The sequence below is a fragment of the Anser brachyrhynchus genome, assembly GCF_964034855.1.
Source record: "Anser brachyrhynchus genome assembly, chromosome: 1".
Taxonomy (NCBI): Eukaryota; Metazoa; Chordata; class Aves; order Anseriformes; family Anatidae; genus Anser; species Anser brachyrhynchus.
In genome coordinates this window covers 54,030,632-54,047,565 of record NC_137694.1, presented here as the reverse complement: position 1 = coordinate 54,047,565, position 16,934 = coordinate 54,030,632, and the positions used below count along the sequence as shown (strand labels likewise).

General features: G+C 42.0%; 1 protein-coding gene across 3 annotated transcripts in view; it reads left to right on the top strand.

Annotated features, from left to right (window-relative positions):
* EP300 (EP300 lysine acetyltransferase) overlaps nt 1–16,934 on the top strand; it is a 66,094-nt gene that overhangs the window by 7,874 nt on the left and 41,286 nt on the right. For all 3 annotated transcript variants that reach the window (XM_080575394.1, XM_080575393.1, XM_080575392.1), the window contains one exon: nt 9,723–10,381. In XM_080575394.1, the coding sequence (XP_080431520.1) occupies nt 9,911–10,381 (471 nt within the window). In that variant the 5' untranslated portion in view covers nt 9,723–9,910. The remainder of the gene's footprint in view (nt 1–9,722; nt 10,382–16,934) is intronic.

Below are 16,934 nucleotides of genomic sequence, written 5' to 3'. Positions count from 1 at the left end.
CATTTGTTTTAAGTGTTATCAGGCTGCTTCTTTGCTTGAAATGAATCTTATTAATCTGGTCTCACTGCCTTTTCCAGAGGCACTTATAAGGCTTTCAACTCTGTTTTCAGTCTGCTGTGGAAGCTTTTTTTCTTAGCGTTTGCATATACATCTTTCAAATACTTTTTACAAGTCTGTTTTCTGACTACTGTTTAAGACCAAGTTGTTAGCCACATTCAATTTGCAGCCATCAGTTAAGTATTTCTATCTCTTCTTGTTGTGAGCCACTTTTAAACTGTTTTCCAAGTATTGTTATTATATAAGATGCATTAAAATAGGGTTTGTAGGATGGCGTACTGTAAATCAGGTGTTGCAGTAGATGAACTTTAAGCCAATAGCAGATGCCGCATTTGCCAGTGATGGCAAATGGGTGTCTCTGCCTTGGAGTTTCCTAGGTTGTCCAAGAAACATCTTATTCAGAATAAGATGTTTCAAATACCTTGCAAACTGATCATTCTCATGGTGCTGAGTAACTTTTAAAAGAACGTCTTACAGGCTTTTGAACCTTCTAGACCTCCAAATTGCTACACCTCTGTTTCTTTCACCACTTTGAGCGAGCTGTGTGTGTTGGACGTAGGTATGTACTTCCTTTGTGCAGGGTTAGAAAGGTACATCTACTTTTAAAGAATACTGCTGCAACTCAGGGACCATCCGTACTGTGATGCAAAACTGAATTTTGAGCGCTTACCTACAGATAAAACCTTTGAGACTAGAAAATGAGTTGAGAGTTGCGATCTAAAAACACAAATTCACAAGTTTGATATTGCAGGGAAGAGCTTTGTTGCTGAATTTGGGAATACAAATCCTAGATTTGGGAATAGAAATCCTAGATTCAACCAACAAAAACCACAAACAGCACAAAACAAACAAAATACTGTTTTTTTGTATCACTTCCCAACATTTCCAGAGCAGCATTAGGATTTAGTACAGGTCAGTTCTGTATTGGCAAAACAAGCAGTATTTGTCTGGGGAGGGTGTAGTGGATTCGAGGGCTTGATGTATGCTTTTTGAGAATGTGCATTTCTTGAGATCCTGGTGATTAATGCAGAGCTTTTGCTGTAGAAATAGTTTTCTTGTACCTTTATAACTTTGACACGGTGACTTTATTACTAAATTTTAATTTGGTATGGTTTATTGGGTATTTTTTCCATCTTCTTCATAGGCTGCTGGATTTCTATTTTTTCTCCAGTGTCACCTCAGTGTGTCACTTAGGCTGTTCCTGCTAAAGCAGCTTCCTATGCTTGTTCTAACACTGTAATGACATTACTTTAACCTTTCTCATCACCCTAACTAGTGCCCCCTCTGAGAGGGTTTGGCGAGGAGTCCCTTAGATTTGACAAATGGAGTAGTTATGCTGCGCAGTTTTCACTGACAGATAAACAATGCACACCTGCCTCCAAGGCATTGGATTTTCTTTCTCTACTTAAACTGTAGCAGCAGGCTGAAGTAAGATACATCTGTCCCTGCATGTGGTTGTACCCACTGACAAAACATCTGTAGTTACATTGAATTTGTAGAGCTTCAAGTACAACTCCATCTAGGGCAATTCACAGAAATCCTCTCCCTGGCTGGTAAGCGATGTATCTGACAAACTGGTTTTGTTCTCCTCCTAAATATCAGCAAGTTTCCTTAAAATGGATTGGCATGCGAATGTGTTTAAAGTTCTGTGAAAACCTGACATGTTATTTTCATCCTCATGCATGCTTACTTACAGAACCTTTTTGAAGAAAATTAGAAAAAGAAATGTTAAATTCTGTGCTCCAGTCCTAAGTAACTCTTGGCTTAGCTGGCTGTCAGCTGCGCTTACAGGAAATCGTGGGTATGAAATTGTGGTCTAAACCTGGATTTTCACAGAGAAAAGTAAAAGTTGGGTACAGGATCTTCAGAAGCTGTGCAGGTGATTTTCTGTTATTGGTGATTGTAATATGAGGTGGAGAAACTTGTTGCTCTCTTCCAACTGATGGTGCAAAACAGCTCTGCACTGCGCCTATTCCTGCATCTCCATAAGAAGCAAGTCGAATTTGGAACTGTGTCTGTTTGCTTGCGGAGGCATGAGGGCCAGGAGAGGCATGGTGATTCTTCTACAGAGACATTCCTAAGACAAATGAGTTACTGGTTCTTGCTTTGTGGAACTCCCAGAAACAAGTGAATAGATAATCTCTCTTAAAATGTACTCTCACTGTGTTAATGAACAAAAAGAATCTAATGATAGAGTTCACGTAAGTAAAATTCTGGCAAGATGCTGGCTATGGCTTGCTGAAGCTAAACTGCCTTTTGTGTATTCCTGGATGTCACTTTGGGAGCTCTGGTGGGCTACCGGTTCAAGATGAAGTCTGATCTACTGACTTCTATATAGATAATTTAATATTGCTTTTGTTGTTTTACTCAGGAGTGATGTTGAAGGAACTCAAGTCAGTAGTATTCAGAAAACTCTGCTTTTTGGTGATCGTATACGCAGTATGCATTATTTCAAAGTTGTTGTTAACTTGACAGTGAAGTGAGCTTCATTCTTTTCTTGAAACTGATTTGTAATCACTTCTGAAATTGATTCGGTCTGTGTGGGCACACAGATGTGTTCCCTTCCTATCTGTGTGCACCCATTTTTTTGCCCGCTAGTGAAGCAAACCAGCAACTTCCAAAATCTGCAGATCAATAAGGCACTTTTGCTTTCTGGAATTCTGTGGTCCATCATTTATCAGTCTCCCAACTGAAATCCCATTCTTACTGCTTAGTGCTCTCACAGACCAACAGTAGGTAGCTTAATGTGGTCTTGGGGGAATTTCAGCGGCGTCCCAAGGCAGGATACTCTTGGGAATAAGAACACCAATTGAGAGACTTTAAAGTAAAAGGCAGCACAATGAGATTTATGCAAATAACATGTTCACAAGTAAATGATTAACTGTGTGACTTCAGCATCTTGGAATTACAATGCCAAAACTTCATCTTGTTCGGGTCATCAGTGGCAGCAAGACTGGGACCGTTGTGTTTCATACAAGTGTGAATAGGCTTTGCAGGAAGAACTTCCACCTTAAGTAATGTCTCTTCTGTGTGATTGTACTCCTTCCATTTTCCTAGAACGAAATCCGTATTTTGGTATCATAAATCTCACTTTTTTTCAGCGGTGAACTGCAGTCATCTGTATCTCTCTTTAGTACTCAAAGAACTTTGAATGAAAAAGAAAAGCTTGTTATAAATGCAGTTTGCTTCTGAAGTGGCAAAACCCACTTTATCCAGAGTCAATGCAAATTGGTCTTTCTGTTGATACGAGCTTGGTATGAGTTAAACTTGCAGATTATGTTCCTGAGCAAAACTGGGACTTTCTTCTTAAGAAGGAGTTGATGTGTTTGACGCAGTGTTTGAGCAGAGATTAGGATAGCTTCAAAAAAATGAAGAATGAGTGCGGTCCTCCAATAGCCTTTGTTAGAAGTTGAGCAATAAGTGGCTGCTTCTTTAGAGTGATTTTTTTATGCTTGCAAAATTCTTATGTTTATACTCGGTTGTTAGAACTAATAATGAAATCACATGCGTTTGAGATGAGGAATTAGATCAACAGGCTGTTTTTAAAGATCTGTGCCTGAAGTTGTGCGCTAGCATGACTTGCAAACGTGTTTTGTGCCTTTGCATCTGCTGTCGTCCAGGGGTTCTGAGCTCCCTCTCAGAATGAGTAGCGTGCCTCCGTTTTCAGCTGTATTTTCTGCTAGTATTGTTTGTGGTCTGTCTTCAAGTTATCAAGTTTCTTGATGTGGTGAGCAAATTCAGGTCTTTTCTGGATTAGCAGGAAGGAAGGAGGAGGCAGTGCTTCCCCACTTTCTTGCAGAGAACAGAATTAAAAATAGTCTGATGCCGAAGACCTTGTTACCGGAGCGCCGTAATGCAGAATAAGAATTCACTCCTGCTTATGCAAGAGCAACTGAGAAGGCCTGCGTCACACCTCCACTTCGGCAGCGTGTGGTGATCAGGGTTATACAGGGGCTGATGTCCTAGGGTTGTGGAAGCAGTCAATCTAGACCTTAAATTTCTGTGGCTGATGCCTGAATGTTTCCTCTTTTGTCTTGCATCGAGCTAATAGATTAATTAAAACTAACTGTACAGTTTCAGGTAGGGAAAATAGCTTGGCAGAGTTCTTGTTACCGTTGGGTAATTGTGGCTTCACAGAGCATCTATGTGAAAAGCCTCCTCTTTAAAGGGCTTTAATCGTAAGAGTAAATCTGTTCTCCAAAATACAGCAAAACTCTCTCACGCCCACTTGGTAGGAATCTTGAGAGATTTTGCCTCTTTCTTAGCATGTTTCTTCCCCACTGCAGTTGCCTGAACATGACTAGCTTAATTTTCTGCCATTGCTGATGCCGTGGGAATTGATGATTTTCTTTTAGTAGCACTTTGTTACGTATCTGCGCTTCACCTTTGCTCCTGTGTTTTCATGGATGCCTGAGAGTTGTCTTGTGAGGATGTGGCTCCTTGTCCTGCTCTGCCTTTTTTTTTTTTAAAGGGTATTTTAGGGCCTGTAATGCTGGTGCTTGACTGCAGACCTGAGTAGCTGGTTACTCTGGGGTATTGGTTGTATCCTCTGGGCACTTTCTCTGTTAACATCTAAACCCTGTTCGATCCTGGATAGCTTTGATCTCGCTGTGTGGGGAAGATGCTGAGCTCAGCAGCGTGTTGTTGAGCTCTGTCTGAAAGCCCAGCAAAGGTATCACGTTTTCTGTGTAGTCCTGCATCACCTGCAGCTCCTGTTGACCCTGTCACATGCACCCGTTGTATTCAGCGTCCTGTATTAAGCCTCATCCCCTTATTTCATTGTGCACTTAGCGACTGTGGTTTAATTTGACCCACTGATAGGTTTCTGGAGCCCAGAAACACTTGTGCAGAAAGGTGGCTGTTCAGCAGCTTTCTAACTTGCTGTGTCTGTGTTCAGAGTAGAACGTAAGAGGTGCAGGGACAGGAACTGGAAGTCTCGCACCTACCGATAAGCTCAGCACCGACGTAAGCACAGGAGTAAGCTCTTGTCTTTCTTACGTGACCGGCATGAAGGGTTCTCCAGGCACTGCTGTTCACATGTGATGCTGTTTCTTCAGATACACCAACTCCTCCAGTGCTTCAATTTCGTGGCTGATCACGCAGTGCACATGAGAGTAAAGTCTTCTGGGCTATATTGTAGCACATAAGCAAGCTTTTAGGCTGCAATGAATAATGTTAGCTTTCTGTTTGTTAGAGCCAGGTAATCTTCATTTTAACAGCAATGCCTGTTTTGTTCTGAAAGGGGAATAAAAGTCTGTCTGAAGCCAGAAATGAGAAAACTATGAGGCTAGAAAGCATGCAAGAGAAACTAGTGTGTGCAATTTGAAACCCACGTGTGAATTTCTTTGCTAGTTAGTCAGTATTGGATTATATTCTCCCTGCATTGTAAGCATTTTTGTTGGAAATCTCTACCTTGCCTTGCGTGCTTTGACAACAGTTATCACTGGGGCCACCAGAAGCTCTTGCAGTAAAACTAGCTTGAAATACGCATTTTGTGACTCATCTGAAATCTGATTGCTTGATAGGGCACTGATTTCTTAATCACTTAAGGGTTTTGATTGCCCTCTCTGAATCTGTACTGATTTCAAGGCTTTGCTGGCGTTTCTAACCCAGGCCAGCGGTCTCCTTGCATCTTGCAGATCAGGCACCATCAAAGGCAAGTTACTAAGAAGGCAGATGTTTGTAGGGTCCAAAACTGAGAAAAGAATTCCCAGTAGACACGGAAAGCTAACGCACCAGTTTTTGAGGTGACTTCCTTGCAGTTCAGGGTGAAGTTCCAGTTAGTTGATCCAGTCTAACTGGAGTGCCATTGAAAGACCTGCTCCATCTGCTGTCTCCTGACCCACCTTCTTCTCATGACAGATTTGATGCAGTTGTGGCGAGCTGAGCCACTTTCTGGGCTACAGAATAGGCTTGTGTAAAGGTTCGCAGGTGGTATGGTTCCTGAGGGGAAGTATTGCATGCCTTTGCATGCTGAGACCACCTCAGGTTAACACTTTGCTATTACCTACTTGCATGTTGTCTTATGGATGTTGTCTTCGGTCTCTTTCCTTGTGATCTTACCTGGCAGGAGCAGCCTGTTTCATCTTGTGGAAAGAAATACACAAAAATACCATTAATAGCATAATGTGCAATCTGTGTCACTATTCTGAGATCAAAATCTAGTTTCAACACTTACTACTGGATGTTTCTGATGAGCTCTTGGGTCAGTTAATGGCGTTCTGTTCTATCCCAGCTCTTGGTCTGTGGTTATACCCCACGATCTCTAGGGACTGTGAATCAGGTAGACAAACCTTTGCAATGCTAATCTGTTTCCTTCCACTTCCCACTAAGAAGCTTTGCTTTCTTAGAAATCGTCCTGTGTATCCTTAATGAAAAAGATGGCAAGTGTGTTTAGTGTACTGGAAAGTCGCTCAGTTCTCTGGATATTTATCACCTCTGTCTTAAGCTATTCCGTTGGCTTTCATGTGACTGTATTTACCATTATTTTCACGTGCTCCGAGCTGTCTGGCCCAGCTTTGTCAATGTTTGGATTGGCCGTAGGTAGGTCTCTCTACAGTGGGCTTTAGGGTGTGCAGAGAATGTAAAGGGCTGTGAAACGGATTGGAGCTCGTGCTGTATGCGCACAAAGTCCTATTGTTCCGCATGGTCTTATGAGACTGTTCGTGTTTCAGTCTCATACCTGAAATCTTCTGCCTCCTGGCAGCCGACTAGGAGTGGGATTTCGTAGTTGACCAGACAACAGAACCTTTTTCTGGTTTTGTTGTTTTTTTAATTTGCTGGCTGGAGAAGACTTGGAAGTTTGTGTTTTAGTAAAGATTAAAAAAAAAAAAAAGGCAGGGGAAGGCAAACTTGCACCAGAGTGGTGTTTCACTGGTATTAATGGGTTTTGATTTTGCCTTGTAGGTGCTAGGAATCATTTATGGTGTCTTGTACTGCGTCTTCTCTTGGATTGATGGTCTTAGCATGTTAGTTTCGTTGCACAGAATGAACTTGCCGAGGAGCTCTGTTTGCTTGTACCAGGATATTCGAGGTGGACTTGAGCGAGTGAGCTTTGCAGCTGGAAGTGTCCCCTTGTTTGACGAGAAGGAATGCTGAAAGAATGAGGTCTTCATAGAAGCAGATTAATATTTCCTTGGGAAGAAAGATGAGCAAATCTTTCAGTCTTTCAAAACAAGAATTGCACTGCCCTTTTGTAGTGTTATATCTGAAACCATTTAAACAAATCTGAGTAAATGTGCAGTGGTAGTTTGAAAAAACAAGTAGCTCATATATTCAGATGATCGCTGACCATTTTCCAGGTGGTTTTGTGAATGGCTTTATATGCAAAGGTCTGGTCTCAGTGGAGGCAAAGAGGGGATTTTTGTTTTGGGGCTGACTCTGTCCTGGAAGCAGGAGTTCTTGTCCATCTGCAGCCAGTCACAAAGCTGCCTTTTGAGCTGTTGGAGCAGCTTTGCTGGAACAAGCGTTACCCAGTTCAGAGGTGGGAGGCTGCTGTGTGCTTCCAGTATGGTTTTGCTGTAGGTATGGGGTATATGGGGTATATGTTGGACGCTGAAATTTTCAGTGTTGTTCATCTAGGAGAAATTTTTCTGGACAGCAGACTAACTTGAGAATTGCTGGTCTTATTTTTCACTCCCTCAGTTGTGAGCTCTTTGTCAGGTTACTTTGCCAGACTCTTTTCCGAATTACATTACTTCAACGCTTGTCTGTTTAAAGGCATCCTAACAGGCACATTAAAATGCTCATTGAAGGCATCTTAGTTTGCATGTTGAAGCCATTTTAAACTGTCATGTACTGTTTTTTTTTTTGACGTCTTTCTTCATTATCTTGATCTTGAGGGTCTCTCCTACTGTGGCTTTTCCCACATGCATCAATATTTAATTCTTAAGCTAACGCTTTGCGTTTTGGGGGGTGTATGTTTTGAGGTAGGCGTACCAGCCCCAAACTCTAAATTCATTATCCTAAATGTAGGAGAACTTGGACAAAACTTTATTCTTCTGCTTCTTCCCTCACTTCTGAATCTTCAACAAGCATCAATCATGTTGAAAAGTACTGGAGATGTAATTAAAAGATGAATCCTTAGTATCTACTGCAAAACATAACTTTTAGCACAAGGTTTCCCTTAAAATCAGCTAACCCATTCTATATTAATAGTCTAAAACATAGTTATTTGGAAACTCTTCTTCTTCTGGTGCTTCACATTAGTGAGTAGTATGTAAATGATGTCATGAAATCTCTTGGTATACCTGCATTCTTGTCAACCTTGTATCGTATGTTTAGAGTTCTTAAAAGTCCCGATCTTATAACAATTATGAAATTGTGTTTTATAAAAAACAAATAACAAAACTCCTCTATTAGTATTGGAGTTTAGCTGCTTGGCTACTTACGCTATTGTGTGAAACATTTTGAACAGATTTCTGATGCTGATCAGCTTTTCTTACTTAGGTGCGGTTTAACTGTAGTCTCTTCCATAAATATTTGGAACAAGTCATCTTGCCAGCCTCTGTGAAATTCACTGTAATTGACACTTCCTTTTTTGCAGTTGCTGAAATGAGTAGTATTTTAAGTCATTGTCTAGATCTGAAGGTTTTGAAAATGCATTGTAATAGATCCTGCAGAGCATCCATGAAATGACCTTTCTGGCAGAAGTGATGCTGCGCTGTTCTAAAAGTTAAGATAAAAGAAATCATTTACTGTGTTTTCTCAAATTCTAAATACTGAGCTCTATACCCTAGCTGTTATGAGTGGCTACATCACACAATAGCTTGGCTTTTGGCCACAAACTTTCTAGATTATTTTTGTTTTAGCTGCTATAGATAAAATACACAGATCAAGGTGCATGCTACTTCTACAGACATAAAACTTCTTGTTTGCTTGATCAAATTGATGGTACTGTGTAATAGCAATCTTTTGCCATTTAATTACCTTGGAGATTACTCTGAATGTGTTCTTGTTCAAGAGAAAAAATTCATTTTTTTTTTTTCCCCCATCGTAAAGTTTTTTCACAACTTCATGGCCAGGAGGGTTACTTAAATTGTTTTCTGACTATGCTTGTTGTGGGGAAAATACTTTCTGTTCCATGAAATTCAATTTAATTTTGCAGTTCTGTGCTGGGAATGACTGGATGTGGAAAATTAAAACAAAAACAACCACTACCAAACAAGAAGAAAGCTACTAATTTTATTATTTTTGTAAATAATAGGCATTTTCTGAAAACAGTATTAACTGTATTTGTTGTCTCTTCTGGAAGTGACACTTCAGTGAAAGTCAAAAATCAAAAAACAGTACTTTTAGCATCAACTCTTCTTAATAGTTGTCTAATTCCATTGGTGAATTCTGAGATTTTAATATTTCTTTTTTCGCCTTCCCCTTCAAATTTCACAAGTTGGGAGATCACGTTCTGAGATACCTAGTGATATTTAGTGTATACTGTTGTAGAAAAGTGAAGTAGAATGGTTGCCTCCAATTCATACTTTTGTAAAGTTTAGAAATTACGCTTATGATGACGAATTGGGATAGTTTTCAATAATGACCGGTAGAGGAGTTCTGCTGGAAAAATGAGATTTTGATAGTTAAATGAAATAAATGGAAATTAATAAGCAAGATTCTTCAAGATACTGCAGATTGCACTGACCTCATGTATCGTTTCTTTTATTTTTCAGATTTTGGATCACTCTTTGATCTGGAACACGACTTGCCAGATGAACTGATCAGCTCCACCGAACTGGGACTCAGCAACGGCGGTGACATTAATCAGCTGCAGACCAGCCTCGGCCTGGCACAAGATGCTGCCTCTAAACACAAGCAGCTGTCCGAACTCTTACGGGCTGGTAGCTCCCCAAACCTCAACATGGGGGTTGGTGGCCCTGGCCAGGGCATGGCCGGTCAAACGCAACAGAACAGCCCTGGGATGGGGATGTTGAACAGCATGGTGAAAAGCCCCATGGCGCAGGCTGGGCTGACTTCTCCCAGCATGGCGATGGCTACAAGCGGACCAAACCAGGGTCCTTCAGCCCAGTCTGCAGCAGGAATGATGCCAACAGTAAACAGTCCAGTTAACCAGCCTGGCATGGGAATGAACACAGGGATGAATGCTGGCATGAATCCTGGGATGTTGGCAGCAGGCAACGGGCAGGGGATGATGCAGGGGCAAGTCATGAACGGTTCGATTGGAGCAGGCAGAGGGCGACCTAATATGCCCTACCCAAACCCAGGAATGGCAAGTGCTGGCAACTTGTTGGCTGAGACGCTGCAACAAGGCTCTCCGCAGATGGGAGGGCAGACCGCACTGAGGGGGCCGCAGCCCGGAGCCATGAACAAGGTAAGCAAGGCAAGCTGGGCTTGATTTATCTTCCTTCTTGGCCTTTATTTTGTGAGGCAGATCCCTCTGCAGTAGGGATCCTGTAGAACAATGTTCCCCTGCAGTAGGGATACTATAGAATAGGGTTTTTTGTCTCTTTACCACAGGATCCAAGACCCTTAATTGTTTATGTAATGCTAAAGTTTAAGTGATGAGAGGCAAAAATTGGGTCTTGCTCAACAAGCAAGAGTATTTCTAGAGTAGCCATCTTTTTTCTTTTAAGTCCTGTGAGAGTATAGGTTATCAACAACACGGAAAACTTAACTTGGTAGCATTTAGTCCTTTATGCCTTTGTCCACAAATGTGTTTTCCCATCTAACGTGGTGAGTGTGATGGGAATGTATCAGGATCTTTTAGAAGTTTGGCACTTCTCTGTGTGACACTTAGTAAGAACATCTTTTGTCTGAGATGTGTTGTGTATTGGTTTATGCTGGAGCAGATGAGAAGAGGCAAATGCAGGTCTGAATGGACTGATGTGTAGTGTGTGTTAAAACGTGTGTCATTGGCCTTGAGAAATACTTGAGTTATTGGAGAAAGAATGCTTGTATAAATACCCAGAGACAACTGTAGGGTTGTTTAAGGCTATTGGCACCCAGTTCTAGGTTTAAAATTCAGAAAGATTTTGTCTATTGGAGAGTAAATAGAAAGAAGAAAAAGGTTTTCTGTTGGTGAGGGAGTTGGATGTGCTTTTATTGTTTAGGAGATTGGCATAAAGTTGTGGTAGGTTGCTCTGAAAAGATGAGAGAAGTTAACAAGGGGGTATGCATGAAAGAAAAAAATTAGACAAGCAGGTTTCCTAGAGTAGGGAAACAAGCGAGTGTTTCATCTCAAGTTTTTGGTATTTTGATAAAAAGCCTGGAAAGTATCTAGGTATTTCAGTTCACTTTAGGTGGATTTTTTGTTCATTGGTTAATGAGTGGAAAGTTTTTTCTAAGGTGCTGTGTAACACCTGAATAGATTCATCTTGGAGTGACCAAAATGCATCTGCTTGGAGGGCTTGTAATTGTAACTAACACAGTCTATAAATGTATTTGAAACAAGTGAAAATTAACGCTGTGTTAATGATTTTGCTATGTATTAAGTAAAATGATGCTAGTGTCTTGTGAACATTATTAGTTACAAGCTTTTCTGGTCTTAGCTGGTTGCTTGGGCTCAGCGTGCTGCTAACCACGGTTCTGATATGTATGCCTAGCGATGAGTTGATTTTGCAACCTGTTCATAACAAACATTCCTGCCTGATAAATAAGATGTTGAAAAGTTTGATTGCTACAGTAGAAAAATCTGTATACAGTTCATATTGGAAAGAAGTAAGTAACTACTTGGAGGTATTTTTGTATTGGAATTAGATAATTCGTTGCTTATTGGCTCTGAAAAAAATTACTTTGGTCTTTAGAAAGAGGTCAAAAATTGATGTAATAAGAATTTGGTGAAATGCCACATCGTCATCCTTATTATCCTTATCCTCAAAGCTAAAGTAAGGGTTTAAATTATTAAACAAACAAAAACCCTCCTCTTATCTAGGAGAAATAAAGGCCACAAATTGAGTTTTTGGCTTTTGATATGCTTCAAAACTAAATTGTCTTCCTGGCTTTCTCAAACTCCGGAGTGTGCTGTATATCTAAAATAAGCAGTGTTTTGTGCTTTTTGGGAGCCTCCCCACCAAATACAGAACTTCTGCTTTTTAGCTCATAATCCCAGACTGGTTAAAAAATGAAAACCAAAGCTTCGAGTTCTTTACTTGTCGAGAAAAAAGCCTCGAGCCCGGTCGCGTAAGCGTAGCGGGCGCAGCCCGCGCGGAGCAGTTCAAACCGCCGGATGCGAAGGAACGGTCTGAAATGGAGGCTGAAATTCCAGAACGTCTTCCATTGGTTTGGCTGCTGGCAGGCAGCCTGGCTTTCGCTTCGTGCAGCCGAGTTAGCAGGATCTGACAACAGTCATGTCTGACCGTTTTCTCTCCCTCCACCCATCTGCTTTTGTTTTTTCCCCCCCACCTACAAATCTTCAAAAAGTAGAGGAAAACAGAGGACCCCGAGGAGTTGTTTGCAAAAGCCAGCTTTTTTTTTTAATTGGTAATTTTAGCCCTGTGTTGCTGCTAACGTGGGAGTTTGTGTAATAACTTTCGTGCGCTTCCTTCATCGCTGCAGAAGTGTGCATTATTCAAGAGCTGTCCTCCGGCAGGAGGGGAGAAATAGCAAAGCAGGCGCTCCGGTTCTGTTCAACTGCATCGTGTTAGCTTGCCAAAGTCAGCCTCTTTAGGTGAAGCGAGGGTTGCCTCTGTGAATTGGCTTTCAGTAAAACAGATGTGTTGTCAGCCATGGTTTTTACAGGCGAATAGCTTATGTATGCTGGGATGTTAACTAATTGGGAAGGAGGATGTTATGCTCTCCTAATGGTACAGATGAGCTTGAAGTGGGTATTCGATTTGGACAGCAAAACTGGTAATGTTTCTGCTTTGTTCTGTGGTCCTGTGGAGTTGCTGAAGCATTTTCCTCCTGAAAGATTGGCTGGCAGCAGTGGAACACTTGCTTTGCACATCAGGCTCAGAGTTCCCTGGTTGTCTAGCCGTGAATGTTACCTTTTTAAGCCTGGAGATCCCAAATGTCTGTGTAACTGATTGGTTTGGGGTCACCAGGTATGCATAAATTCGAATCACGGTATTCTGCCACTTGTCTTGGGGTCTAATGCTGTATGTTAAGTATAATGCAAGGTACACTGAGATGGGAAGAAGCAGTTGTCTGCAGACCATCTCTATACCAGATACATGACATTGTATCGAGAAGCTAATGCAGGCTTGAAACTCACCTGGTCATTTAAAACAATAATTTGAATTAATTTCACGATCCACTTCATATTGGCTGACGGGAGAGCAAGCCCTGATATTAGGGAGGGAATGTGTTAAAGGAGAGGGTGTTGCTGCTCCGAGGAGGGTGTGGGCCCTGCTTTGGTACCAGAGTCAGCTTAAAAATACCTGTGGAGGTTTAGCCTAAAAGGAAATTCTGGAGAGGAAAGGAATTGTAACAAGTTTAGCTTTCTTGAATAGCTTTTTGTTTTGTGTGCTTGCTTGTGTGCATGTAAAGTGTAACAGGAATGTCTGTCCTCTTAAAATAGGTTTTTGGAAACTGCTTGTAATACTTTGATTCTTTCAGTGTTTAAGCGTTTTTCAGGCTTCTTATTTTACTGGATAGCCTTACAGCTTTGACTAATTTAAGTGTAAACAGCAAATTCAAGCTCCGCAGTAAGTTAAGAACAAATTCATGTTTCCTGTCTTGAACCATTCTTCATTTGGAAATACGTATATGTAGTTAAAACCTTCGTGTGGCTCTTCAGCGGTTCAGCTGGGTTCTGCCTGGAGTTCCCAGGCTTATTGTCCAGCCTCTTGTTAGAGGGAGAGAGGATTTTGCGTACGAGTTGGTGGGTGTGTTTCTGTGATCTTAAAGCGAATAAATTCATCTGACCTTCAGGTCATGTAGATGGAGTGTCCTGCTGATCTAAGAAATGCTCTGTTACTCGATGAAATGGACGTGAAGGCAATTCAGATTAGCAGGGAAATTACAACCTTTGCTATGTGATTATTTTACTCTCATGAAATTACTTGAAACATTTAGAGCTCCAGTGTTAATTTTGTCATTTGGCTTATTGTGTAATGTGAATATATATAGATTTCTCTGCTATTGTAATGGAGATACTATTGTGCTTTACCAATGCTTAGCAATTCTGTTAAGAAAAATAAGTTGTAATATTTTACAAACAGGAACATAATTATTGGGACTCTCCATACCTTCCTTTAAATAAAACAGCAAGAAATGTCAGTCTTGCTCAGAATTGCAGAACTGGAAAACGAGGACATCCTCAAATAGTAAATTTAGGTAAAGAAAATGAAAAAAGCTTATTAGTGTTAGCATGTTCAGTGTAGTGTTCATTTCATGTTATAAAGAACCAAGAACACTGACCTTCTACATATCACTTGCAAGAACCATTTGATTCAACATCTAGGTATACGCACGGTGTTTAGATTCTGGGCCCCAAGTGTACCCTACGATCAAGTACTAATCCGTTGGGAGTGTAGCTGCACATTGTGGTCCGGAGGTGAACCAAGGTGTGAAAAATGGATAATTGCTCACTTTATCCCAGCGCATGGGAGGAATGCGTTTGGGGAAGAAAGGGAGCAGTAAGGACTTGTTTCTGGGGTGGGTAGGGGAGTTTCTTGCAGGGATGACAGTGCAAGAATGCTCGTCTTGCAGTAGGTATCTTAAAACATAGCTCAGTCAAATGCAAACAATCTTTAGCAGTCCTTGATAAGAATGCAGCAGGTATCACTGGCAGAGTTTTGTTGTTCCTAAATTCTAGAAGAGAACTGCTAAAGGTGACTTCCTGCTTTAGGGAAGTTAATTTCTACCTGTGGACACATGTATGTGGAAAGACTGCGTTCATGTAGGCTTAACCTAGTGCATGTACTGCAGTTACCTCAACGGAGAGGCACAGCTGATGCTGCAAATGTTGGATTATTTGGATCAATCTTATCATATCTTCATTCTATTTCTTCCGTTCTCCATGCTTACAATTACCTTTGCAAATCTTTAAATTGGTCACTGCTCAATACAGTTGCTGATACCTAGCTGTCTTCCAAATACTAAGCTCTAAAAGCAATTGCCTCATTGACAGGGCAACAGTAGAAGATTTGTCATGTCTGCGTGCACAGCTCTAACAGGTATTCCTCCTCTGGCAGGGTTTGTGCTCCGTGGCACCGACAGTAAAATTAGAAGCAAAGTTGTTGGTTACTTGACCCTTGTCCAAGCTGAAGATGCATCCGTTTTGAGGCATTAGAACAAAGCAGCGGGGAGTTTCCTCTACCTCTGGAGTTGTCCTGGTCAGATTGGTAATGGGGGAGCTGTGAACAGCCTTACCTGATAGAGCTCTTGCTTGGGAACTTGGATGTTTCTTCAACTCCTCTCATCCGTGCCCTTGACATGATGAGAGGTGTACGTCTTCCACCAGCCCCTGCTTCAGCTGGGGGCAGGAAAATCGAGCAGAGTTGTTCTCAACTCTGTGCGGCAGGAATAAGCATTTGAGATTGACGACACATGGCTAATAAGTGACATCTTTCGCTTCGTTGCCCTTTATTTCTCTTCTCTTTTACTGTGATGTACCTTTGTCTGCTCTTCTTTATGTGTGAGTCCTTGTGTACGTGATGAAAGCAACTCCAGGCTCTGAGGTGAGGAGGAAAACAACAGGTGGGGCGAATGAAGAAGAAAATGGGAAGAGCAGTGGAAGGAGGTGGGCCAGGAAGGAGCGAGCAGAGGTTGCACTTGCTGCCTCTGAGCTGTGATTCAGCCACGTAGGGTTTTGCATGGTATTTCAGATGAAGCCTTGTACTTAAATGGCACTGATACCACCTTTCCTTGGCTGGTGCTTCTGCACTTGATGGTGTATTTACCCCTCAAGCCCAGCAGGCCACTAATCTGGTGAACTGTATGTCAGTCTTACTGGTCACTTCCAACTGATGAACTTAAGCACCCTTCCGAGGTGACGCTTGCATGTGGATTTTAGGGTCAGTTTGCTGTGCCTGCTCTCCATCCTGGCCAGTGCTTTGCTGGTATTTGCTGCCTCTGTGGGCTGGGACAGGGTTCCTGGGGTCAGCTGGGCTGAGTGGGGTACCTGGTCTGCTGCCAGCTCCCAGAGGATGGGGTGGGGGGAGCAAGTCCCCTTTGGGGGGCGGATGGTGGTTCTCAGCCCTAGGGAGGGTGGGGCCCAGCATTTCTGCCATGGAGGCGGCTTTACTTTAGGGGGGCTGATTATGTACCCCAAACAATGTTAAAGGCTCAGCTCACGCTTGAGAAAGCATCAGAGGTCTTCATGTTGTGTCAGCCCGAGCAGCACGTTTGAAAAAGCCAGGTGCTTCGCCTACAGCTTGTGTCCAGCCGTACTGCGGGTACAAAGGTTGACTGGCATGGTCAAACCTCGTCCCTGTGTTTCATCAGAAAGCTCCGCTTGCCAGTGACATAGCAAAGGTGCTCTTGTAAGTCCGGGTTTGTCTTACTCTTGTTGTCAGGACAGAGCTGGCTCATCAGGCCATGCTTGTTCTGAGTGCTTGGGTATCAATGTAAGTCCCAGCTTGCTGAATGAAGATGAGCATATTGATTTCTTTTTTTCTCCCCTGTGGCATCAGGGTGTAAAAATGTGCCTTTCAACCTTCAAATCTGAATTGGCTGGTTAGTTTTCTTCAAGGCTGGTAACAGCTAACTATGAACATGAATTCAATTAACTAAAAACTTTGCTTAGAAATGTCCATTCCTTGAGACATTCCCGATTTCACCCTTTCTGGAACCAAAGGGATCAGGCTGTCTTTCCAGGAACCCCCCCGCCTTGTTTTCCTAAGGAAGTAATTCCCACTGTCAGTCCTCCACTGACTCTTGAACCTGTTGGTCAATTAGAGGCAGGAGTGACAGTGGGGAAAGTGTCCCCAAAGTTACCTGTGCGTTTGGCTCTCAACATTTTTCTTCTCTATCCAACTTGC